We start from the raw sequence: 25,896 nt of genomic DNA, 5'->3' as shown, positions 1-25,896 counted from the left end.
CAGCTGCTGTTTGCCAAGATGGGATAGGGTCATCGTTCACCTGGGCTGAAGGTCCAAGTTCACATGTGGGCTGCATTGAGAAGGTACAGAGCAGCTTACAACCAAGGCATTGCCCCTGCCCTGGGGACAAGACTTACTTGTTACCAGGGGTATTGTGGGGAAACAATCCAGTGCACTCTGGCATGGAACAGGATAGAGAGACACTGCCAGGACTCCCTAAGGGGAAGTCCAGCTGGCAGAAGGGGGAACCCTCAAGCACACAAAGCTGGCAGATCCCAGGGAATGCCATGAGGTCCTATTTAGAACTGACCTTTCAGAGCTGGGTAACCTGGACTACGGTGCATGTGGCAGTGGAGATTGGGCTTATGGAGGCAGAGTCCCGTGATGCAGGCATGTCCTATGCAGAAAGTCCGACAGCTCCCACATGCTATCTGGCAGCTTGACATGGGCCATGCTAAGTCCTCATCCTGGTGCATGTGTACTAACTGCTCTCCATTTCTGTCTCATTGTCCAGTGCTGGTGAGACAAGCCAGGATGGAAACAAGCAAATGCAGGCCGTGAGCACCTCAGCAGCAGCATGGACTCCGAAGGGTCACTCCTGGAGAAATGGTATGAGGCCAGGACACCATCGGAGTGGGACTAAACTTTTATAAGTGTCTGGGAGGTGGGGAAGGGTCATGATATAACATCAAGTTTATCACAAGAGCCTGTATGTCCCTGCTGTACTGGGTCAGCCCTGAGTCTTACTGTACTCATGTCTTGGGCATGTCTGGTACTCCAGGACATTTGCTGTCTAGTCTCTGAAGGGACTAGTTACTAAGGTACTTGCTCAAGGCACACTGCTTTCATGAGCAGAACGTGTCCTGTAGCTGGGAGCCAACAATCCCATGGAACGAGAGAGCAGTCGAGTGAAGATCCTAAATGAGGGTGGACTCCAGCAAAGCTGCTTCCTGCCCAAAGTGAATGTTACTGAACTACTGTCACTTCCTGACAGCTCGATGTAATAGAGGACCTTCCTCCACTAGAAACAGGCTGATGTTCCTTTTGAGTCAGAAGCTCTCTGAAGCTATATAGTGCACACTAAAATAGTGCCCTCTTATATAAGTAACATGTGACCCTAAGGCCTGGTCTGTGTACAGATCTTGTACTGGGGCAGTTAGATCAGTGAGGGGTGTGACTTTTTAGCACTCTAGTCCCCAGTACCACCCCTAGAGTGAATGTAGTTCTACATGTTTATATCAGTAGAGTTTATTCTGCTTCTCGTATAGGAATAGCTATCCCGGGACTAGCACTCCTATACCAGCATAACTGCCTCTACACTAGGGTGCATCACTTTAACTGTACTGGTATAGCCGGTGGCTCAGCCCTTCAATTTGATGCCTTGGCTTCTGACTCTGGAAACATGGTCTTCATCTTCTGTAACCTTGACATATCTCGATCATGGCATGTGACATTACAGCAGGACCTGCTGTTTATAAATGTAGTACCTCCCCCGCCTGTAGTCTGTCATAAATTCTGACCCTCTCTCTCTCTTTGCAGGTTGTCTGTGAGGCTCTTACTATGGGAAAGAGCAGCCTGGAGAAGAGTTGAAGATTTTAAACTTGTAGATTTCCCCAATAGCCATTTTAAACATGTTTTTAGTGTCCAGATTGAGAAATAAAACTTCCCTTTGTATCAACAGTGTGTTGCGTTCTCTGCTCCCAGAAGAGACCATGTCAATGGCCTGACAGGTGTCCCAGTGCCACATTAACCCTTCTGAAAAGTGCATTTCCCATCTACTCTTCCTTCTCAACAGAGGTGGCTTGGATGGAATGAATCCTTCATTGCCTTTGAGGAGCAATTAATAAGACTGGGACTTTTCAGGAAAAGAGACGACTAAGGGAGGATATGATAGAGGTCTATAAAATGATGACTGGTGAGGAGAAAGTGAATAAGGGAGTATTATTTACTCCTTCTCATAACACAAGAACTCGGGGTAACCAAGTGAAATTACTAGGCAGCAGGTTTAAAACAAACAAAAGGAATTATTTCTTCACACAACGCACAGTCAACCTGTGGAACTCCTTGCCAGAGAATGTTGTGAAGGCCAAGACTATAACAGGGTTCAAAAGAACTAGATAAGTTCATGGAGGATAGTTCCATCAATGACTATTAGCCTGGCTGGGCAGGGATGGCATCCCTAGTCTTTGTTTGCCAGACGCTGGAAATGGACAACGGGATGGATCACTTGACTACCTGTTCTGTTCATTCCCTCTGGGACATCTGGCATTCGCCACTGTCAGAAGACAGGATACTGGGATAGATGGACCATTGGTCTGACCCAGTATGGCCATTCTTATGCCTCTTAAGATCTAGTGGCCCCATATAGCCTGACATAGTTATCACAGGCCAGGAATTTCACTGTTACCCCCATATGATGCCTAGTAACCTGTTTGACTAAAGCATCTTCCAAAAGCCCTCCAGCCTGGATTTGAAGACCCCCCCACGAGAAGGAGAATCCATCCCCTTCCCATGGGAGTTTATTCCAAGGGGTAATCATCACCACTATGAAAAATGTGCCTTATTTCTAATTTGAATCTGTTTGCTTTCACCTTCAGCTACTGTCTCTTGCTCTAACTTTCTCCCCTAGATTGAGGAGCCCTTTAGATCCCAGTATCTGACATCCCAAGGGAGGTCTGCTGAAAAGTCATGTTGATAAGTTGAACACCCTGAGCTCCCTGGGTCTCACTGCAAGGCATCTTCTCCAGCCCTTGAACCATTTCTGTAGCTCTTTTCTGCACCCTCCTCCATTTTTCAACACTTATTTTAATTAGGACTGTGGATTAATTGCAGTTAACTCACGATTAACTCAAAACAATTAATTGTGATTAATCGCACTGTTAAAGGATAGAATACCAATTGAAACTTATTAAATATTTTCTATGTTTTTCTGCGCTTTCAAATATATTCATTTCAATTACAACACAATACAAAGTGTACAGCACTCACTCTGTTATTTTTATTACCATATTTGCACTGTAAAAATGATAGTATTTTTCAATTCACCTCATACAGGTACTGTACTGCAATCTCTTTATCATGAAAGTGCAACTTACAAATGTAATGGGTTTTTTGTTGCATAACTGCATTCAAAAACAAAACAATTAAAAACTTTAGACCCTACAAGTCCACTCAGTCCTACTGCTTGTTCAGCTAATCTCTCAGACAAACAAGTATGTTTACATTTGCAGACTATACTGCTGCCTGCTCACTTTCAGGTGACATTGTAAACAAGAAGAACAGGAATTCGCATGGCACTGTTGTAGGTGGCATCGCAAGATAATGGTGTTGGTCCTGCTTTGAGTAGGGGATTGGACTAGATGACCTCCTGAGGTCTCTTCCAACCCTAATATTCTATGGTTCTATATTTACAGGCCAGATGCACTAAAGATTCATATGCCCCTTCATGCTTAGGTCATCATTCCAGAGGACATGCCTCCATGCTGATGACGCTTGTTAAAAAAATAATATGTTAATTAAATTTGTGACTGAACTCCTTGGGGGAGAACTGTATGTCACCTGCTCTGTTTTTTGGCCCGCATTCTGCCATATGTTTCATTTTATAGCAGTCTCAGATGACCCGGCACATGTTGTTCATTTTAAGAATACTTTCACTGCAAATTCGACAAAAGACAAAGAAGATACCCATGTGAAATGTCTAAAGATAGCTACAGCACTCAACCCAAGATTTAAGAATCTGAAGTTCTGTCCAAAATCTGAGAGGAGTGAAGTATGGAGCATGCTTTCAAAAGTCTGAAAAGAGCAACACTCTGATGCGGAAACTACAGAACCCAAACCACCAAAAAAGAAAAACAACCCTCCGCTGGTGGACTCTGACTCAGATGATGAAAATGAACATGTATCGATCCGCTCTGCTTTGGATCATTATTGAGCAGAACTCATCATCAGCATGGATGCATGTCCTCTGGAATGGTGGTTGAAACATCAAGGGACATATGACTCTTTAGCACATCTGGGATGTAAATATTTTGTGACACTAGCTACAACAACAATGCTGTGCAAAGGCCTGTTCTTGCTTTCAGGTGACATTGTAAACAAGAAGCAGACTGCATTATATTCTGCAAATGTAAACAAATTTGTCTGAGCAATTGGCTGAACAAGTAGTAGGACTGAGTGGACTTGTAATCTCTAAAGTTTTACATTGTTTTATTTTTGAATGCAGTTTTTTTGGTACATAATTCTACATTTGTAAGTTCAACTTTCATGAGAAAGAGATTGCACTCCAGTACTTGTACTGGGTGAATTGAAAAATACTATTGTTTTTGTTTTTTACAGTGCAAATATTTGTAATGAAAAATAAACATAGTGAGCACTGTACAAATTGTATTGTGTAGAATATAAAATTTGTATGGTGTATGAAAATGTAGAAAACATCTACAAATATTCAAATAAATGGTATCCTGTTATTGTTTGACTAATTTTTTTAATTGCTTGACAACCCTAATTTAAGTTTTTTTAAAAAAGCTAGCTGGCTGCACTGGATGCAGTATTCCCATATCTGTCTCACCAAGGCCAGTTAAAGAGGTAAAATCACCTCACTACTCCCTTTTTTTAAATAGACATGGATTATATTAGTCCTCTCAGCTGTAGCATCACAATGCGAGTTCACGAGCTGCTTCTTTTCATCTAAGACCAGTAAATCCTCTTCAGCCAGTGCTGTCCAGGATCCAGTCCCCCATTCGGTAGGTATGGCCTGCATTCCTTGTTCTGAAATGGCTGTTCCTTGCATTTGGCTGTAGTAAAGTCAACGTTGTTTGAAGGGGTCTAGCTTAGCCTGTATTTTCAGTCTTCTGAACATATTGTCCTATATCCTCTAACAGTGACTTGCTTTCTTCCTTTGAAGCTAGCTGCAACCCTGCAGAGGCTCTCACTTTTGGATAATGGTGTCCAAACTGTGCTAAAGCCTCTTACAGGTAAAGTGTTCCTTGCTGCCCCCTCCCTGCAACAAGACAGTGGATCTATTAACTGGGCTGCATGCAGCATAGTCTACCCCAGTACAAAGTGCATTTGTCACAAGCTGCCGTCCCTTTGCGTGAGAGCTACCGCTAGAGGGTTGCATGCATCATAGCTTCTGTAGGCTGAGTTCATTGTGAACAGCAGGGACTCTTTGGGTGCTTCCACTTCTTCCCCTACTAGCTCTGTGTCATCCTCTCATACCCCTGCACTTTAGCCACTCCCTAAAGCCCCACTTGTGGCAGGGGCTGTGTGTACCCCATACCAGAGTCCCCCATATCCCTTCCGTGCTGGAGTCCTTAATTCTTCCCCCATGGCAGGGGTTGTGTGCGCATGCTCCTCCCCTCCCAATTGCATTCAGAAGTTGTGCTCTTTCCAAACAGATGCCATGAAGTTGAGTGCAGTGTTGTAGCCATGTTGGTCCTAGGATATTAGAGAGAAGATGGGTGAGGTGATCTCTCTTACTGGACCAACTTCTACTGGGGAAAGCTTGTCTCTTGACTCACCACCTTGCATGTAAGGCCTTGCAAACTGGGCCAAAAATCACTCTTCTGTTGCTTTAGCTATAGTTAAAACTCTAGCCTGTCTACAGAGTGGGTTCCTCTAGCAATAATCAGCATCACAGAGCTCCCTCTTGAGGGGGCAGATCTTACATAAACAGGGAAGGAAACTGGCTGTAAAAGCAGCCCTGGCTGGGCAGAGCGGTGCAATCTTGTTCTGGCATCTCAAGTGGATGGGAGAGTATTGCGGTTTCCTCTAATTTGATTCTTGTCCACACTATCACTGTTCCTTTAGCGGATTACTTAGCTTCCCCTATGTCAGATCCTTGGAACCATGTGCTGTGCCCTAGGGAACCCCTCCGTGTGCCTGACCCAAAGGGGTCTGTGATGTTCTGTATCTTGTGGGATCACCCTACAGCTCCATCTTCATCCTTTTCATATAATTGTGTGGTATCTAATGCAAAGTTTGTCATGTTGGATGTCTTCAGAAGGCTCATGATATACTGAGCATTGTTGTTATGGTAATGTTATAGTAATTGTTATAGGTTGTGATTTCACATATATAGTTTTGAGGCTGAAAATGTATCCTCATGGCTTACAACAAGGCCAGGCAAAAACTCCCCAAGAGCAGAGGGGCAGTTCACACCTCATCAGGGCATGTATGGGACAAACCCAGCCCAGCTTCACAGGAACAGAGGACACTGACCTAGGCAGCAACAAGGATCTGTTGGACTCTCAAGTGAGTCACTCCTCTTCCTTTGGTCAGTTTGGCACAGCGATGAGGTAATGCTCATCTGACTCTGAAGGGGACAGAGAAACAAAGTGAAGAGGGAAGAAATAACATGATAAAAGGGAGAGGCATTTGCCATGCCCTTCCTCTCTATTCCACCTACATCTACAGACATCACCACCAAGCGACTGAAGCTCTGCTCTAAGGGGAGAGCCTGGCTGAAAGGGCAACCAGCCAGCCAGTGGTGAGAAGTAAGTAAGTTTGTAAGGGCACTGAAAGTGTTAAGATCAGTTTAGAATGCGTTTTGCTTTTATTTCATTTGACCAAATCTGACTTAGATTTTAAGTGATTATAAGTCAAAACATATCTTTGTAAATAAATCTGTCTGTTTATTCTACCTGAAGCAGTGCGTTTGGTTTGAAGCATGTCAGAGACTCCTCTTGGGATAACAAGCCTGGTACATATCAATTTCTTTGTTAAATTGATGAACTCCTATAAGCTTGCAGTGTCCAGCGGGCATAACTGGACACGGCAAGACGGAGGATCCTAGGGTTGTGTCTGGGACTGGAGATATTGGCTAGTGCCATTCAGTTGCATAATCCAAGGAGCAGTTTACATGCCAGAGGCTGTGTGTGAACAGCCCCGGAGTGGGGGTTCTCACAGCAGAGCAGGGTAAGGCTGGCTCCCAGAGTCAAGTATTGGAGTGACCTAGCAGATCACTGGTCCAGATAACACCAGGGGAACGTCACAGGCACCCACTCTTCCTCAAAGGTAAATCCTGTGGCCTCAATGCCTCAGACTGAGCTTCTGGGCTCCAGCACGCCTGCTTCACAGCATGAGCTCTGCCCAAGGGATCCAAGTGAGATAGACTCCTGCTCAGACTTTGCCCTTGGCAGGGATCATTGTGCCTCAGCATGTGTTTGTAGTAACACCAGGCAGCCTTTTCAAAAGAGGTTAGAGCTTATTAATCCCCTGGAACACAACAGCAGGAAGGCCTTATGGTAGCACAGCGAAGCAGTGGTAAAGACAGGTCAGAATTCAGAGAGGTTGCTGTCGTGGTGGTACCTAGCCAAGCTCCTCTCTCTGTGTCCCTTTGTCAGTCCCCTGTGCCAGCTAGTGTCTCTCTCCAAAGGCCAGCTTAGATCCTAGCCTGCTGTCACCCCTTTTCCATTGTCTTCCTCCTGCAGCTCACGCTGAGCTCACATGTTCCACCTGCCACAGGTCCCTGGGGCATCCTATTGTCTGTCTGGGTTTCAGCCAGTTCTTAATCTATTCATGTCACTCCAGGCACCTGTGACCCAAGCACCGCATGTCTCCTGCTCTGCCGCAGGAGCGTTTTAACCCTTCTGTACCCACTGGGTAGCCACCCCTACTCAAGTAAGTCCTTGCCCTGCCCCCATTCATGAAAATATAACTGAAAATTCCCACTTAGCCACACCCTGCAGCAGGCTCTTCTCTAGCTCAATCTTTTGGTTTTTACTATGTTCAACACTATCACAAATGCCTCAAACTGCAGTGAGGTGGTAGCCAGTAGGGGCTGAGGCAGCTAAGCAAGGACCCTTTGCACTGTGCTGATTGGCTGTTTGCTCCAAATGCTTCCACCCACCTCTCCACTCTGTTCACTTCAGCTGCACTCCACAGCTGCCCCCACCCCGCTTACCCCCTTCTCTTCTGCCTTGTCCTTTCCAGGGAGCTGCTCTCCTCCTCAGTAACTCCCCCTCCCAGGAGAAAAAACACCCTGTCACTAATGTGCCATTTGCTCCCGTCGCCTTGTGCATTCTACCCCTTCCCCACCCTGTGTCCTTCTGGTCTGCTTAGAGCGTGAGCTCTCCTGTGTGTGTACAGCACCTTAGGCACTTCTGTCATCAACAGGGCAGTTCTCAGACAGAACAGGCCTCAAGGAAATGAGCCTGTCTCAGAACGAGGTAGGGAAAGGCAGCATTTAAGAAAAAAACAGTAGAGGCAGATTTCAGAGTTGTAGTCGTGTTAGTCTGTATCCGTAAAAACAACGAGGAGTCCTTGTGGCACCTTAGAGACTAACACATTTATTTGGGCATAAGCTTTTGTGGGCTATAATCCACTTCATGAGATGCATGGAGTGGAAAATACAGTACGCAGGTATAAATATAAGTAGAGGCAGCGAAATCACATGAAATGACTGGCATCAAAAGCTTTGTGAAGGCAGCTGCAAGCCAGGCCTCTAGTGCTCCTTTTAAGTGGCGGATCCTCACCTAGTGTAAATTGAGCGGAGGATCTGCCCTGAAGTGGGTGATGCGAAGATGTATGAGACAAGCACAGCCTCCTTCAGCTGGAAGCTTATGGCAAGGCAAAGGCCTTGAAGCCTCTCAAGCACCCCTGCAAAGAATAGTCATAGGGAGCGCTCAGCTAGGCAGAGGAAGTGGGATTTCAGAGCTGACCCAGCCCCCCACTCCCCTTCACAGATTTTAAAGACAGAAGGGACCCGGTTTATGTCATCTAGTCTGACCTTGGGATAACACAGGCTGGGGCATTTCATCCAAGAACCCTGGTACTGAGCCCACCACTGAGGGTACTATTATGGAACCTTCATACAAAATATGAAGATTACCCCTCTGATGCTCACCAAAAAAATCCCCCATCTACAACCTAAGCCCCAGTTTTCACCAGGGCTTGCCCCTTGTGGGAAGGGTATGGCACTGGAGCAAGAGATGGGTATGTGTGTGACATCTTTTATTAGAAAAATGTTCCCACCAAAAAATGGTGTTTTTTGTGGGAAAATGTCACATTTTGACAGCTTCTTGACAGCCACTGGTTTAGTTTTAAAATTTCCCAATTTTTGTTCCATTTTTAATTGTATTTTCCAATTTGGTTTTTGAAACCTGACAAATCTAGATTTATTTTTTTTTTAATTCTTGTTTTCCTCCCTCCCCCTCTCTATTCTCTCCTTTTTCTCCACTGGAAAAGAAAAAGGGGAAGGGAAGGAGGTAAAGAACTTAAACTGGAGAAAGTATGATCTTTCCCTTTTCTACTTTTGTTTTCTCAACTGGAAAAAAAATGTATACATTTATTTCTGGTACCTAGGACCCCTAGTCATAGAATATCAGGGTTGAGAGGGACCTCAGGAGGTCATCTAGTCCAACTCTCTGCTCGAAGCCCCAAATCCATAAATGGCCCCCTCAAGGATTGAACTTGTAATGCTAGATTTAGTAGGCCAATAGCTCAGACCACTAAGCCAGGGGTCNTGCCACTTCCCCGTCGACTCTGCCTGCGCCTGTCGCCAAGCTGAGTACGGGAGTTGAGGGGAGAGCACTTGGGGATTGATTTATTGCGTCTAGACTAGACTAGACGGGATAAATTGATCCCCGCTGGATCGATTGCTGCCATACCCTGGGCTGGGCTGCAGTAACCTGTGCATCCACCAATTTTACCCTGCAGGTCTGTCTGCATTCAAGCACCTGCAGTTCTTTCTTTTGAGAACTATGATCCGTGATACATAATGACCAAACAGCCTCCTTAAAAACCAAAGTATTGCTTATTTTGTTGTAAGAGCAAAGCTTTTTGAGAAAAAGGATTTTGAAGCAAGAAACATTCTAAGCCAGGGGTCAGCAACCTCTCAGAAGTGGTGTGCCGAGTCTTCATTTATTCACTCTAATTTAAAGTTTCGCGTGCCCATGATACATTTTAACATTTTTAGAAAGTATCTTTCTTTAAGTCTATAATATATAACTAAACTATTGTTGTATGTAAAGTAAACAAGGATTTTAAAACGTTTAAGAAGCTTCATTTAAAATTAAATTAAAATGCAGAGACCCCCGGACCGGTGGCCAGGATCCGGGCAGTGTGAGTGCCACTGAAAATCAGCTCGTGTGCCGCCTTCGGCACGCGTGCCATAGGTTGCCTATCCCTGCATTAAGCTATCTCTCCCACTGCTGTGCCAGGGGCTGTACAAACACTACAAAGAGACACTCTCTGACCCAAAGCACTACATTTTTTTGATGCTGGCAAACCAGGTGCCAGCTCATTCCAAGGCTCCTAAGCATCAAATGCACAGCTGGAAACCAGTCTGGCTTATCTGTGTTAGTATTGTTAAAATAGGTATTAGGTTTATAGAGATGTGTTTAGTGTTTGGACTGTATGAAATGCTTGTAAGTTGCTGCCTGCACTAATTTCACTTATCTGTATCCCATGTTATAAGGTAATATGTAAGTATTTGCTCTGTAACTATGAAAGTGTTTGCTATGAAACTGGAAACTCTCAGTCAGGAGAGAAGATTACAAAGTGTGAGATACAAGTTTACCACAAGAGGTGTCCTCTCCTGTCCAACAGCCATCAGACAAGCCATTGTGGAACAGCTGTGGACAAAACTTTGTTGATTGTTCCTCTTACCCCCACGAAGAGGAGATATGCACAAACACTTGTCACATTAGTTTGAATTCTGGGGAAAGGAAATAAAAATGCCTGACCAGAAGGTACTTTATCTCTATGCTGTTTGAACTTGGAGAGGCAAAGACTTCTAAACATAAGCAAGAGATTCCCAGCTGTTTAGCTTCAGTTATCCCTAAAGGATACACAGAAGCTTCTATAATATGCAGGCTCTGTGACCTATAGAACCTAAGACTGTAACTCGTGTATGTTTACCTGCTTTAAGCCTGAAAATAACTCTCATTTCTTTTCTTTTTCTTAACTAATAAATCTTTAGTACATTTTTTATAGGATTGGCTACAAGCATTCTTTGATAAAGAATTGGAAATGCAGTTGACCTGGGGTAAGTGACTGGTCTTTTGGGACTTGGAGTAACCTGAATATTATTGTGATATTTTGGGTGTGAGGACCCATCTATGACAAAGACAAGTTTGCCTGGATGACAAGATAGATCTGAGTCCCCCAGGGGACTGTCACGTTAAGACTGTTATAGCGACTGAGGAGTTCACATGGGATACTTGGTTGGTGAAATCTCAGTCTAGAACACACAACCAGTCTGGGTTTGTGCCCTGCTTCTTCACAGTCTGCCCAAGATCGGAAGAGAGACAAGGTGGGTGAGGTAAGATCTTTTATTGGACCAACTTCTCTTGGTAAGAGGAAGTTATTACCCCACCTGTGAGCCACTCCAGACAGCTTGACAAATCTAATCATAGAACTGTAGGGCTGGAAGGGACCTCAAGAGGTCATCTAGTCCTTCCCCCATGCAGAGGCAGGATTAAATACACCTAAATTATCCCTGAGAGGTGATTTTAAAACCCTCCAATGACCATTTCCCTAGGTAACCTGTTTCAGTGCTTAACTAGCCTTATGGTCAGAGTTTTTTCCAACCTCAGTTTCCCCTATTGCAAACTAAGCTCATTACATCTTGTCTTGCCCTTGCTGGACATGGAGAACCATTGATCACCATCCTTTTTAACAACCTTTTACATATCTGAAGACGTATCATGTGCCACCTCAGTGTTCTCTTTGCCTTTGTTTCATACTTCTCCTCCAAGGATCTGAAAATTCTTCAGACTCTAATGAATGGCCTACCGTTCTCCCCAAGTGGTACAGGAGACTTAGTGTCCCATTTGACAGAAGGGTAGATATACAGAGAGGCCAGGTGTGTTTTTAACACAAAGATCTCATGAGACAATAGTCATGCGAAGCTGCCTGGCACTGTGCTCTAATCATCGGACAAACACTCCCACCATGTGGCGGAAAGAAAAGCCAGTGATGATGTATTAAATTTGAGCAGAGTCCTAGTTCCATATTTAAACATGATTCTTCTTGAAAGTCTTAGCACTTGTTTATCATTTGCATTTTGAAATTACTGGAGCAGCAGGTGTCATGGAGTGAGACTGAATATTTTGAAACCCAGTGATGCAAAACGAGGAAGATTACCATGCATAGAGCAGCGGGCCCCTGTAATTTTATTTTGACACAAAACTGTCAGGTTGCTTTTCTCCAGCTTTAGGTTTTATTGAATTGCAATATGTATCAGGGTCTAAATGCAGAATAGCAGAGAACAAATCTCTTTATGTCAAGGCCAGTTCTTTATTCATAGTATTTGTCTAGCTCTTGAGGTGTGAGGCATTTGGAAGGTCAAATCAAGGTCAGAAACCAACCAGGATAACCAATTTCACTTGTGTTAGGCTGGCAATTGCAAAACAAATGCATGATTACCTGTTTTAGACTGGCAATTTTTTTAAAGTTCTACCAATATTTGTTTCATTGTTTCCTTGTCCTCCACTGTAAGCATCCATCTTTTGTCTTGTCCTTAGATTGGAAGCTTTTTAGGGCATGGACTGTCTATCTGTTCTGGCTTTGTACAGGGGCTAGCACAGTGGGTTCGTGCTGTGATGAAGTGGGACTGTTCTTAATGTGTCCTCTGAATACCATGTGGGTGCCTCAGTTTCCCCTATGCATTTCTTAAGTCTCCAGCATGCATAAATGGCTGACACTCGGTCTCCTGGCAACAAATGGCCTGGGCCCTTCCCCTGTGCAAGGGGATGCTAAAGGTTTGGGAGAACTAAGAGATCAGGTGACCTCCTGGCCCGGGAATGGAACTCAGCAGAGAAGGAGTTTTCTGCTGTAATACAATGAAGCTAGGCTAAAGCATGCTCAAGGCCGTTTTAAGATACTGTATACATGTCTCAGCAGCAGAGAGGGGGGAGGAAGGGGGAAGACAAAAAGATTGAGTGAGAAAAGATGCTGCAGGTGGATGGGAAAGGAGAGGGGAGTGAGAGATCAGCTAGTCAGCAAGAAAAGGTTTTGTAGTAAACAACTGGGATATAAAAGGAAGAAACTGCTTGTTTTAGGTGTGCAGGATTTGAGATTGCATTCTCCTTCGCACCTTATTTTAGCTCAAATAAACTTGTGTTTTGCTTCTCCACCCTGGTGTGTTCATTGGCGCTACGCACTCCGGGCCATGAACTGCTGTTGCTTTGCCTCTGGCACTTTGTGCCGGCAACAAGGTCACTCTGCAAGAAGCTAAGGGCATGGTGAGCACAGAGAGTTTGCCTGTCTCTGTGCTGGTGTTGTGCACCTCTCAGTGTCTACACCTGGCTCCATAAAATCGGGCCTTTCAAAAATGCAGCATTGTGTAGGAGCACAGATAATTGTAATAATGCTTGTCCATTGCACCTGTTAACATCAGGGCAAGGCATCCACACATAGGTCCACTACGGATGGATCAGTGATAGGAAGAGTATTTGTGCATGTGACAAGTAACACCATGAACTGTGTAATGCCACAGAACAAATTAAGATCAACAACAGAACAACATTATGTGTGGCAAAGCCATGACAAACATTGTGCAGGCATCAAGCAGCTCACAAATTAGGACATCATCACCCAAACACTGCCTCAGCTTGACTTAGATCTTGGGAAGGATCCCTCTCTCCTCCCCCCCGCTGCCCACCAGTGAGCGGCTCCCTGTTGGTGCCCTGGCTGCAGTGAAGCATTGTGGGATACACAGGAGGTGGCCTCTGGTCAGTGCCTGGGTCAGCTGTTATTGCTGAGGATCAGGCCCTTCTCCCAGAGAGGGTTGGGCTCCTCCTAGCATCTGTCTGTCCCTGTGGGCAGTGGGTTCTGGGATGTCTGTTCCTGCTCCCCCATCCCTGTTCTCACATGGCGTCTGGTTTCTGGGTGAAGAGCACCAGCTGACACACCTGGCTCTCACAGGAACTGCATTGGGCAGAACTTCGCCATGGCAGAGATGAAGGTGGTGCTGGCACTGATGTTGCTGCGCTTTGCCAGGCGACTGGATGAGAGCAGACCTGTGCGGCGCAAGCCCAAGCTGATCCTGCACAGCGAAAATGGGCTGTGGCTGCACCTGGAGCCGCTGGGGCCAGCCGTGAGAGCTGGTCCCCCGCACCGCGCTCCTAGGGCCATCCACTCCCACCCACTGTGGAGGATTCAGCCTGCTCCACACTGCTCAGGGGCCTGTGGACCAGGTGGGGATCATGGTGGGGTCAGAGGTTAGCAGACACCTGGGAGTCAGCTCTCTCCTCTAATCTAGACCAGCCCTCTGTACCAAAGGAGGCGCTGTGGGATCCAGGCATGGGGCCCCAAAGATGCTGCATGCTCCTCTCAGACACCAGATGCTTAGCCCTCTTCCACCTGCCCCTGGGAGCGAGGGTGACAAGTGCCTTTTCCCAGCCCTGCTGGATGCCCACAGCCACCAGGTGACTCAATGGCAGAGCTAGAAATGGAGCCCAGCAGCCTGGTTCGAGGCTCGACACACTCACAGCCTAGGTGACCCCCATGGCCTGCGTTCCCTGCCCTCACTGGCCAGAGTCAGGGTGCCCGGCAGTTCGGCCATTGGCCTAAGATGTGGGAGACCCGTGTTCAATTCAGGGGTGGCTCTAGGCATCAGCAAAGCAAGCAGGTGCTTGGGGCAGCCCGTCTGCAGGAGCGGCAGGGATTCAGAGCACCCTGTTGATGTCATTGGTGTGTGCTGCCCGCATGATTGAGAGAAGGCTACACACAGGGCTCTGCCCTTTGAGTTAAGGGAAAATATCCTCCCCCTTCACCAGCTTTGCTGGCAGCAGTAGTATCCTCTCATTAGGGCAATGTGATCCACACATCTTAATCTCATTTGACTGGAGTGTCTCCTTGTGGGGTGCAGGTTGTGTGTTGAGGGGTGTGGAACAGGCAACTCTGAATGGCATGTTCAGCAGGTGGGTAGGCGCTCGGGGCTGCATTAGCCCTCCCTTACAGGGTTGTTCAGTGTATCTAGGGACAGGCCTGGGGGTGGGGGTGTTGTGGGAGGGCCCCTACATGGACCTCTTTCTAGCTAATCCCCAGTTGAGCCATCCTTTGTAGCCAATCAGGCACCCCTATCCCACTGATATGCTCAAAATTCCTGCCCCCTTTGTGACTGCATGCCTCTTCACTAAGCGGGGGTGCTGAAAGGGGAGCTCTGTCCACCAGGCTGGGTGCCCCACCCCTCCTGACTCCTCACGCTGCTCCCTTTCTGTTTCCCTTACAGTGAAGGAGTTTCTAGCCAAAGATGACTTCCTCAAGAAATGGAAGAACCCCTCCCAGGTTCTGTGTCTCCAACGCAGATCACCTTCTCACCCCCACCCCCACCCCCACCTAGGGTGACCAGATGTCCTGATTTTATAGGGACAGTCCTGATTTTTGTGTTTTTTTCTTATATAGGCTTCTATCACCCCCCACCCCCTCCCGATTTTTCACACTTGCTGTCTGGTCACCCTACCCCCGCCTCACAGTCTAGGCCTCTGCAGCCCCGGGCTCATTACTCTGCAATCACCCCCTGGATCTCTTTCCCCATCACTGAGCCACCTTGCTAAATAGCCTCTGCTGAGGGTCTGGGGTTATTTTTGCTCCTAGAGGTCAGGGCTGAGTGCTCTTCTGTCCGCCCTCTCCAATCCCCCAATCTGCCCTCTGGTAACTGGCGGGCCAAGAAGTCTGTAGGTTTAACTCTTCTCTGCTGGGGGAGGGGGACATTAACCATATGGGACTCCTCCTGATCCAGCCTGTCTCCCCCTCCCCCATCCTCCTCCCAATGCCCCAGCATGGTCATCCAGCCCGGCCCCAGACTGGCTCCCAGGGGACTGTGCTAACAGGGACCCTGTTCAAAGGGCCTCCATTGCTGCCTGCATTTAAGCGCAGTGCCTCAGTTTGTAGGGGCCAGAAAAGTTTTTGGGGTCAGCCTTGGGTCTGTCCCCACTGGAAATCCCGCCCGGGGTGGTTCTGCAGCACTGTCACTTTGCTAGTCCTGCCGCACACCATGTGTCATTAACTCCATGGCACAGATGGGGAAACTGAGGCCCAGAGGGGAGAGGGACTTGGTCAAGGGTATAGGACGTTGGTGACGGAACTAGGAAGCGATCTTTTGACTCCTAGGGTACGTCTACACTGCACGATTATTTCGAATTAGCTTAAACCAATATTACAAACAGATCTAATAAAATCGTTAGCCGTTCCACAATGGGATCACCGAAATCGATGTTTGCGTCCCATGTCCAAGCTACCATCGATTTCAGGACGGTGCACTGTGGGTAGCTGTTCCTCACGCTTCCATATGTTCCCACTTCCGGGTGAAGCACAGTGCCCTGATGGCAGAAAACATTTGCCCGGGTGGTGGCTGGGTACAGCTCACCCCTCCCTTTGTGAAGGCAGCAGGACAACCCTTTGGCGCCTTTTTCCCGGGTGCATTGAGCAAACGCCAGTTAGCACGGCAATCATGGACCTAGATCACAACGGTCTCCTGAAACACCCCAAACAACCAGTTGTCAACACCTCGCGTACTCTTCTGCCAGCAGCATTCAGTACACAGAGGTTGACATTTACAGTACTCAAGGAATTATTTATTTACTTCTCTTTTCACGTGCTGGCGGTGGGGGAAGAGACTGACGGAGCTGTTCCGTGAACCACGCAAGACACCGTGTATTAAGCTACAGACATTGGGCGCTCAGCCAAGATGCAAATAGTTTTCAGAGACTGCTGTGGAGACTGGTAGCTGTAGTCCTCACTTACCCCCCTCCCTCCCTCCCCTCCATGAGCAATCCGTTGAGTCTTTCTGGCTTCCCGTTACGGTTGTCACGCACCGCTGTGTATCCTGGAGTTATTTTTCAAACGCTTTGGCATTTCCTGTTCTTTAACGGAAGCTTTGTAAAAAACAGATTGTCTCACCATACAGGCGCATCAGATCTAGTGTCTCCCGTAAGGTTCAATGCAGGAGCTACTTTTGCATGACTGCATTCGCCACCAGTGATGATCAGAGCTGGACATGTGAAAGCAGGAAATGTCATTCTAAAGGTCTCGGGGCTTTTCCTGTTTACTGGCCACTCTGCTCGAGTTCGGATTGCGGACCAGAGCGGTCAGTGGTGCACTGTGGAATACCTCTAGGAGCCAATAATGTCGATTTCCGTCCACACAAACCCTAATCCGAGTTATCACTTTCGGAATTTAGCCGCTACTCCTCTCGTCTGGGAGAGTTCCGAAATCGGATTTAGGAAGCGTTTAACTCGATATTAATGACGACGTCGTGTGATACGGGTTACAGCGTTAAATCGGTATATCGGCCATTAAACCGATTTAAAGTCGCCAGTGTAGACCTTGGCCCTAGTTCTCCTGCCCTCTACCATACACTTCACTCCCTCTCCTCACAGACAGAAGGCTAGAACCAGGAGTCTAACTCCAGCCCTCCCCTGCCTTTAACCAACCAGTCCCCACTGAAATGGAGCTGGGCGGGTTGCCTGTCTGAGCTGGATTTTGCGTTCTTCCAATGAGTAGGAAATTCCCTTGTCTGTGTTCTCCATTCAAAATATACAGTTTCCTTTGGCCCCCTCTTAGTGGTGAAATCTAACATCTACTTCTTCATATCAATTATCAGGGGGTAGCAGTGTTAGCCTGTAATCCAACAAAAAAACAACAAGGAGTCGGTGGCACCTTAAAACTAACAGATTTATTTGGCATAAGCTTTCATGGGTTAAAAACCCCTCACGTCTTCATGATGCATGGATGAAAGTACAGATGCAGGCCTTTATATAATGACACATGAATAGAAGGGAGTACATCCCAAGTGGAGAACCAGCGTTGACAGGGCCAATTCTTCCATGTCAGCGTTCCTCAAGAACAACCCCCAGTTTGGCTAGGATGTTTGTGCTACAGGGGATTGGGACTCGTAGGAGCGCTCTCCTGTCAGTCAGTGCTGACCCCTGGAGGGTTGCTTTTTGGTGAGCTATAAAAACTGAAGCTCTGACCAAATCCATGGTCATTTAAGACCCCGCAGTCTTGCCAGTGCAAATCTTACTGTCCCGGGGCAGGCTTCTTCCTGATGCCCCCAGGACCAGTCTGGCAACATCAGTTGTTTCTCCTTTCAGAATCATGGTCAGTTTGGATCATATGTGTAGCAAATCAGTGCTGGGCACGGGGCTCCATCTTGGAGTGGTGATTGCTGCTGAACAGCAGCCTGCCAACCTGAAACGTCATTCTCCACTACGCAACTGCAACCGCTACCATTAGTAACTCACTAGTCTCGGACCATCCATGCTAACAAACCTTCCGATGCCAACTCTGCCACATATCTACACCAGCGACACCTCACAGGACCTAAACCAAGATAGCCATTACCATCCCTGGTTTCATTCACCTGCACGGATCCACAATGTATATACGCCTATCACTATGCCACTCATGCCCCTCTGTATGCCTTACCATCGAGCCAAATGGACAGTCATCTACCAGGAAAGGATAAATGGACACAAATCAGATATCAGGCATAGGCCGCATATACAAAAACCTGCCAGGGACGAGTTCATCGTTCAATCCTGCCCTCGGACACCTATAGCAGACGCTTAAGGTGGCCATCGGCAGCAAAGAAACTTCAGACAGACTTCAAAGAACTGCTGAGCTTCGAGGTTCATGTCTACTGCAATTTTGCACCATCAGCTCTGGACTACAAAGCTGTGAAATGGCTTGCCACATTACAGAACCAGTTTTCCTCCCTTGTTTTCACACCTCTACTGCCTAGAACAGGCATGCTTAGCCCTCCCTGATTGAAATAACCTCGTTATTCTCTACCTTGCTTGCTAGCATATACATATACCTGCCCTGGAAATTTCCACTACCTGGTCTGACGAAGTGGGTATTCACCCACGAAAGCTCACGCTCCAAAACGTCTGTTAGTCTATAAGGTGCCACAGGATTCTCTGCTGCTTTTACAGATCCAGACTAACATGGCTACCCCTCTGATACCTGAAACACAAAGAGACTGGGAATCACTATGCCATGAAGATCCTGGATAAACAGAAAGTGAGGTGCTGGGGGCTGCCGTGGAGATCTGGCCTGGGGCCTGCCGTGCAAATCTGGCCTGGGGCCGTGGAATCCCCAGTGTTGGGGAATTTGGAGCTGAACTCTGCATGGGGATGCAGGAGAGGGGAGTGCGTGGGAGGTGCATGGGGTGCCGTGCCAGCAGAGGAATATCTGATGTCAGTGGCCAGAGATGCCAGGGCTAGATGGGACCAGGCTGGATGGAGCAGGGGGTCCATTGGTGTGTGTGTTGGGGTTAGGGGGGAGATCCTGGTCTGAGAGGGGCTTGCCCTGGGTTGCCAGACTGGATGGAGTCAGGGGTCTAGCAATGATGAGTGGGATGTGTGTGCTAGGGCTAGTGGTCTGGCTAGGGCAGAGGGGGCCACCAGGCCTAGAAGAGTTGGGGCATGCTGCCTGGGGTTGCAGATGGAATCAGGAATCTATAAGAATGGTAAAGGTAGGGGTGGCAGGGGGCCGAGGATGTGGGGCTGCCTGAGAGGGGCAGATCTGGCCTGGGATGCCCATGTCCTCCTCCCACCTCATTGCAGTAAACCTCACGCTCAGTTCTACGCTGCTGAGATCGTCCTGACCTTAGAGTATCTGCACTCGCTGGGTCTCATCTACCGAGACCTGAAGCCAGAGAATCTCCTGATAGACCAGCAGGGCTACATCAAGGGGACGCTGTCCCCCCCGCCCACTACTCCTTCTCTTCCCCATCCCAGCACTGGCTCCTGGCTCTCTGCAGTGATCTTCTCCCTGCCCAAATCTCTCTCTGATGCCATTCCCTTCCCAGAGCCAAGACACCCCCCAGAAATGTAACACGGCCAGAATACATCAATCGTCTGCTCCCCCCCACTCCCTTCCTGCTGTCACAGCCTCCAGGCTGATCCAGCTTCTCCCTCTCTGTGTTTTGGCTCCAGGTGACAGATTTTGGTTTTGCAAAGTGGGTGAAAGACAGAACTTGGACTGTGTGTGGGACCACAGAATACCTGGCCCCTGAGATCATCCTCGGCAAATGTCTCTGCTGCAGAGATCATTCCTTCTGGAGAGGAAACTCGTTCACTATCCTATCTTCCTCAAAGGTCGGGGGCTGTTCCCGATTCCACCAGCACCTCACCTGGCACTACCACCTTCTCCCCCATCTCTAACCATACAAGGAGCCACCAGAGCCAGTCATCAGTATTCTAGGCTCCCTTAAGACAACTGCCTGGGAATGGAATAATTTGGTAACAGTGTATGCCCCTTGGATACCGGAGGATCTTTGAAATCTGGTCAAGGAATTCCCTAATATTAGGGAGGAGCCAGAAACATTTAGAGAAGAACTCCAGACATTGATTCAGTGTTATAATCCACGTGGATCTTTGTTCAGCTTTCTTTTCTATTCCCATTCACCCTGATAGCCAATATTTATTTGCCTTTTCCTACAGGGGACGCCAATATACCTGGACTCGGTTACCTGAAGGGTATACAGAATCACCCTCCCTGTTTTCTCAGATCCTGAAAAAGGATCTGAATGATGTGGTCTTTCCAGGAAAATCTGTACTCATACAATATGGGGATGATCTTTTGCTTGCATCTATACTGTGGTTCTTTTAACTGCTCTTGCTTTAAAGGGTCACAAGGCCTCCCAGGAAAAACTTCAGTTGTGCCAACCTAGAGTGCATTACGTAGGTCATGATATTTCATCTGGCTCTTGTCATTTGTCAGATTCTCATATTACAGATATTCTAAAAATGCCGAGGCCTGTTACTATCTCTCAAATGCGAACCTTCCTGGCATGACTGGATATTGCAGACAGTGGATTTTGGTTTATGCAACAATCATCAAACCACTTCAGGATTTAACTAAAACAGACACCCCTGAGCTACTCTTGTCCCCCCTGCTCTGTCCCACTAGATCCAGAGCTGAGGACAGAACCCACGAGTCCTGAATTTCACTCCTTGTGTTCAGCACTGCTCACCACAGCTCAGAAATGGCTACTGACTTCCCTGATGCTACCATGTGCCATGTGGAGTCCCCTGCATCATGCCAGGATCTTCTTCTTGGTGTCTCCACAGGGCTGGCAGGGTCCTTCCCGTGGCAAACAAGCTCTCGGCAGCTGCATCATCATGTGAACCCAGCGGGCATCTACTGTGTGGCCATCTCTTTCTGCCTGGAGCAGCTTACCCCACTGAATGACTTGCTGTGCTGGTTGCAGGCCTTAGCCTCTAGGGGGCACTTTGAAATCAGAAACTCACAAATGTGGAAATCTGCTGAAGCCTCAGTGTTGGGCTTGCCTGAGGCTGCTGCCCCTGAGGTTGGCACAGTGGAACTTTCACCCCCAATCACCCCTAGAGCAATACCCAGGAAACTGATCTCCCAGCATACTCCTGGCATCGGCTGCCCCTGAGAGATTCCCTGGGGAGACAGGCATTTCCTCTTGCAAGTTAATTATTAAATGTGCCTGGGACAGGGCCGCTGCTGCCCTTACATATTTTGATTTTAAAAAGACATCTGTCCAAGATTCTAGGCCGTACCACATCATCAATACTACAGCTTCAAACCCGGCAGCATTACATGATCTGTCCAGTCGGAACTGAGCCCAGCAGCTGCCGCCTGGGGCTCCCTTTTGCCCTTTCATCTAGGAAGCAAACCCTCAGCCTTCTCCAACAAATCTAAAAATGGCGATCCCTCTCGCCGGGTACTTCAACTACTTGATGAAGAATCATCCGCTATCACATCCAAAAAACTCTGACCCCTATTATTCTTGCAAGCACTGTCCTCCAGGTCGTATATCCGGGAAGTTGAGTCTCCTAATCACAACAGTTCCCTTAGTGTGTACTTCATTAAGACGATTAAAGGAGCGTCTGCTATCCATCTCCAAATTCAGCATCCGGCGGGTCTGTAGACCACCAAGCAGCTATCTGAGGGAAGCTCTAGAGCCTTTTTTACCCAGGCGTGATTTTTACCCAGGACAGAGCGTCCTCGTTATTATTCATCACTTCTTATTTCATTACAGTTCACCCATCATTGATGGTACAAGGCTACTCGCGCCACCTTTGCCTTTCTTTCCTGTCTTTTGTAAACAGCACATGAGCCTTCAATACCCGTACTCCAGTCATGAGTACTATTCACCAGGTTTCTGTTATCCCCTATAATATCGCGGTTAACTTCCTGCACCAGTAGCTCCAGTTCCTCCATCTTGTTCCCTAGGCTCCTCGCATTAGGTACAGACATTTTTAATTGACGGTTTGTCGTCCAGTGACATTCTTTCCCCCGTCGTGCACAGACTTTCTTACCACCAGCATCACCCGTTAGGCTTAGTTTTCAACTCCGGCTTTTCCTCCTGGTCAATTTTCGGTCCACAAGGGTATCCCTCTCCTTCGTCACTTCCCTCTCCAGGTTAAATTCCAGCGTGGGAGAATTCCTGAACATCTCGCCAACGCATCTCCCCCAACTTCCTAGTGTAAAGGCTTCTCTTAATGAGGTCGGCGAGCCTCCATCCGTAGAGTCTATTTCCTCCTTGCTAGATGAAGTCCATCGCGAGCGAACAGTCATCTGTCCGTAAATGCGTCCAATGACCGTTACATCCAAAGCCCTTCTTATAGCACCACTGCCTGAGCCATCTGTTATCATCATAATTCTTTGTCGCTCCTTCGTCGCCCCGGCTCTAGGAACCGGGCAGAATTCCACTGAGATCACCTGAGCCTCGATTTCCTTGAGCGTCTTCCCCAGGCTTGACATAGTCCCCTTGATACAGTCCAGCGAGTGACTAGCCGTATCATTCGTTCCCACATGAAGACAATCAACGGATTCTCACTTCCCGCTCCCGCTAGGATCCTTTTCAGCTCAGGTCCACATCGGTAACCTTAGCCCCAGCAGGACAGCACACCCTTCTTTCTCCATCAGGTCTAGTTACAGCCTTTCTATTCTTCTCCGTAAAAGAGTCTGCCAATCACGTAGACTGCCTTTTCCTGCGACAGTTGATTTCCGGTGCTATCCCCCACCAGCTGGCGCAAGCCTCGTCGATTTGTCTCCGCCCTCGCAAGGCTCATATGGGTTATCGCTCCATGACTGCCTCCCCTCCTTCTGCAGGAACTAGCCGCTCGCCTTCTTTTCCTCGCCCTCCTCCTTCGAGCCGAGCACCTGCTGTGCTCCATCTTCATTTTCAACGCAGAAACCTGTTCCTAGTTTCTATTTCTCCGGTCTGCTGGGCCCGTCTTTTCCTCTGCCTGGTTCTTCCTAGTCACATTGCTTCCAACCTTCCACTTTCTCACCAAGCCCCTCATCAGTTCTTTGAGTCCTGCTCCCTCTGGCTCGTCTGAGCTTGTCCCCTGTGCCTCTCATGTCTGTCTTCCATCATCCGCTCAAATCCCCTTCTAAACTCAGCCAGATCACCTGCATCCCAGTCCTCTTATCGTTTTTTCCAGCAGTTCTATTCAGGGTGTTTTCATTGATGGTGAACTGCTTTCCCTGGTGCACTATGCGATATTTCAGGCTCTGGGCTGAGCCTGCTTGGGTAGGGTTGTCTGCTGTTCTGCAGTTCAGGCCCGCTGTGTCCCTCTGGCCGTTGGATGGTAGATGGGTTTGCAAGCGGGCGGGGGCATCAGTGCTGGCAACGTTCGGGTTCTGGTGCTTTTCCCAGTTCTGGTTCTGGGATTGGATGCACTATGTCTGTTGCAGTCATTGGCAGGGGATCAGTTCACTACTTCTGTCTGGGTCTCAGGTAACACAAGCCGGGGCACTTCTGGATGGTTCAGGAACAGGTGGTGTGCGCAGCTTGCCTGGCTTGGCTGCTTGTAACATTCCCACTCTCTTGGCCGCGCTTCACCTGGTTGGCCAAGTCTTCCAGTAAGGCATGGGGATGGGATAATTGTCATAGACTGCAAAAGTCCACATTCCTGACCAGCCTGTTATGGACAGCCAAGTTCAGCTGGTAGCAGGTGTACAGTGGACATGAATGGGTAAAATTGTCACTTGGCCTCTGGGTGATTGAATTTGAGGTCCACTAAGGGATTGGTGAATAGCTGACACTTGTGCCCCCCAGTCTCTCCACGCGATAACTTCTTTCTGCCACTTTCAAAGTTCCTTCACTCTTGAGGGTATTTGAGAGGCATCGCGGCTGGAGGATCTTTGGTGTGATGGTTGGTGTATGAACTGCACTCGGTGGGTTCCTTGTGGCAAGTTGGCCTTTATATGCCCAGTCATTACATTTTAAAACATCGCCCAGCTGACTGCGTCACGGGCCGAGGTGGTTGCTGGAGACTGGTGAGGGGACAATAGGGTGTCTGGGGCTTTCCTTGTTGTAGGTGGGGTTTGGTTGCCTCGGTGTAGGGTTTATTTTTGTTTGCCCTCAGTGTATTCGCTCCCCTTGATAGTAGCTTTTTTTTTTCTGCACTTTCCACCCATTCTGGCACCATCTCCCTACCTCAGTTATAGTTTTGGGTTTCTCATCAAGAGTACTTTCATATTTCCTCAGGCCACACCCTCTAAGAACTGTTCTATTTGCAAGTATAGCGTGAAGGTACTAGCTCTAGCTAGAAGATCAGTAGCATTGTATGCTAGCCTGATACTCCTAAGGACCATCCCTCTCCTCACAGTATCTGCTTCCTCAACTGTGGATCGCGAGCGTGTCGTTGTACCAACGACCACACCTGCTAGGTTTACTACCTTAGGTCTACTGAAGACCTGCTCTTTACGGGCAATATTCTCTAAGTGTCTCAGTGCCCACCATGCTGATTCTGGCCTTAACGTCTCGTCATTTACACCATAGATCGTTCACGTGTTCTTAGGCATTTCAGCCAGGTCCACACTTGACTAGATTGAGGTCCACAGCTCCAGTGGACCCTTAGCCACGTAAGGGTCCACTGCCATGCTGTGCCTCAAGCATCTTCATGGTTTTCGTGGTCTGGCTGACAGTAGTTGAAATGCCTAAGGTAGTCACCCTGGGTGCGACGGAGTCCTTTCGAACATTTTGCATAGGATAGGAGAGCGTCAGTATCATCACCTTGCCTTGGTACGTGGGAATTTTCTGGGATGCGAAACAGTACTTGGAGAGGTTAGGCGTTGCTGGTCCATGCCTGCTTAGCCTGTGCTAATTCGAGTTTTGCTTCTCTCTCTTTGCCCTCTCTCCATCTGCTTTTTCTTTATCTCTATCTCTTTTTGTTTCATCTCAGCTCTTTTCTTTCATCTCATAGGCTCTTCTGTGGGCAGCTTCTTTGGCTTTTTCTTCTGCACCCAGCAGCCTTCTGTTTAACTGCCTTTCTTGGCCACTCATTTTTCTGCTTTCTTGTGCAGCCGCACCCCTCTGCGCTTACTGACTGGGAGGCTTCAGCTCACGACTGCTTTGATTAACAGAGATTTTCTAACTAGCTATACCCCGAGAGGTAGAAATTAAAAAAAACACATTCGAGCTTGTAAAATGCCTTTTTGCTGGCTGTCTGGCTGGCTCACAGCTGTGAAGGCCTCCTCTTAACAAAGACCCTTGTAAAAAACTTAACACCTCTGCCCTCGGCTGCTTTCCAAGCGAGTAGAAAGCAGAGTAGAGAAAAAAAATCCTGACTGGCTTTTGGTTCTAGAATCCCAACCGCTGCTCACCATGTCAAGGTTTTTTCCCCACTTTGAACTTAGGGTACAAAACAGTGGTACCTGCATGAACACTTTTAAGGCTTACTTACTAGCTAAATCTGTACGCTCCATCAGCCAGAATGTAGTGTCTGGCACACTTTCTGTTCTCCAAAACTTCCCTGTGGGAACACAGATCACATCCTTGGATCTTAAAACAGAGAGAGAATAACTTCCCCCTCTTTTCCCCCAGACTTTCCCTCCCTGGGTTGCTGAGAGCTTCACACTGACGCCAAACTCCTTGGAACCCTAAAACTATGACAGCTACTTCCACAAAAGAGGGAATAACCTGGACCAGTGGCTAACCGCGAGCGGGAAGAGAGA

General features: G+C 47.8%; 1 protein-coding gene across 3 annotated transcripts in view; it reads left to right on the top strand.

Annotated features, from left to right (window-relative positions):
• LOC116825294 (gametocyte-specific factor 1-like) overlaps positions 1-25,896 on the top strand; it is a 63,694-nt gene that overhangs the window by 23,722 nt on the left and 14,076 nt on the right. For 2 of the 3 annotated variants that reach the window (XM_032781187.2, XM_075061073.1), the window contains exons 6-7: positions 515-609; positions 1,540-2,931. The exons of the other annotated variant lie outside the window; for it this stretch is intronic. In XM_032781187.2, coding sequence (XP_032637078.1) covers positions 515-609; positions 1,540-1,550 — 106 coding nt within the window. In that variant the 3' untranslated portion in view covers positions 1,551-2,931. Of the gene's footprint in view, positions 1-514; positions 610-1,539; positions 2,932-25,896 lie in introns of those variants that run through there. 3 annotated transcript variants of the gene reach the window in all.

The sequence above is a fragment of the Chelonoidis abingdonii genome, chromosome 26 (assembly GCF_003597395.2).
Source record: "Chelonoidis abingdonii isolate Lonesome George chromosome 26, CheloAbing_2.0, whole genome shotgun sequence".
NCBI lineage: Eukaryota > Metazoa > Chordata > Testudines > Testudinidae > Chelonoidis > Chelonoidis abingdonii.
Note: the sequence above shows the minus strand (reverse complement) of the source record. Positions and strands in the feature narration are given on the sequence as shown.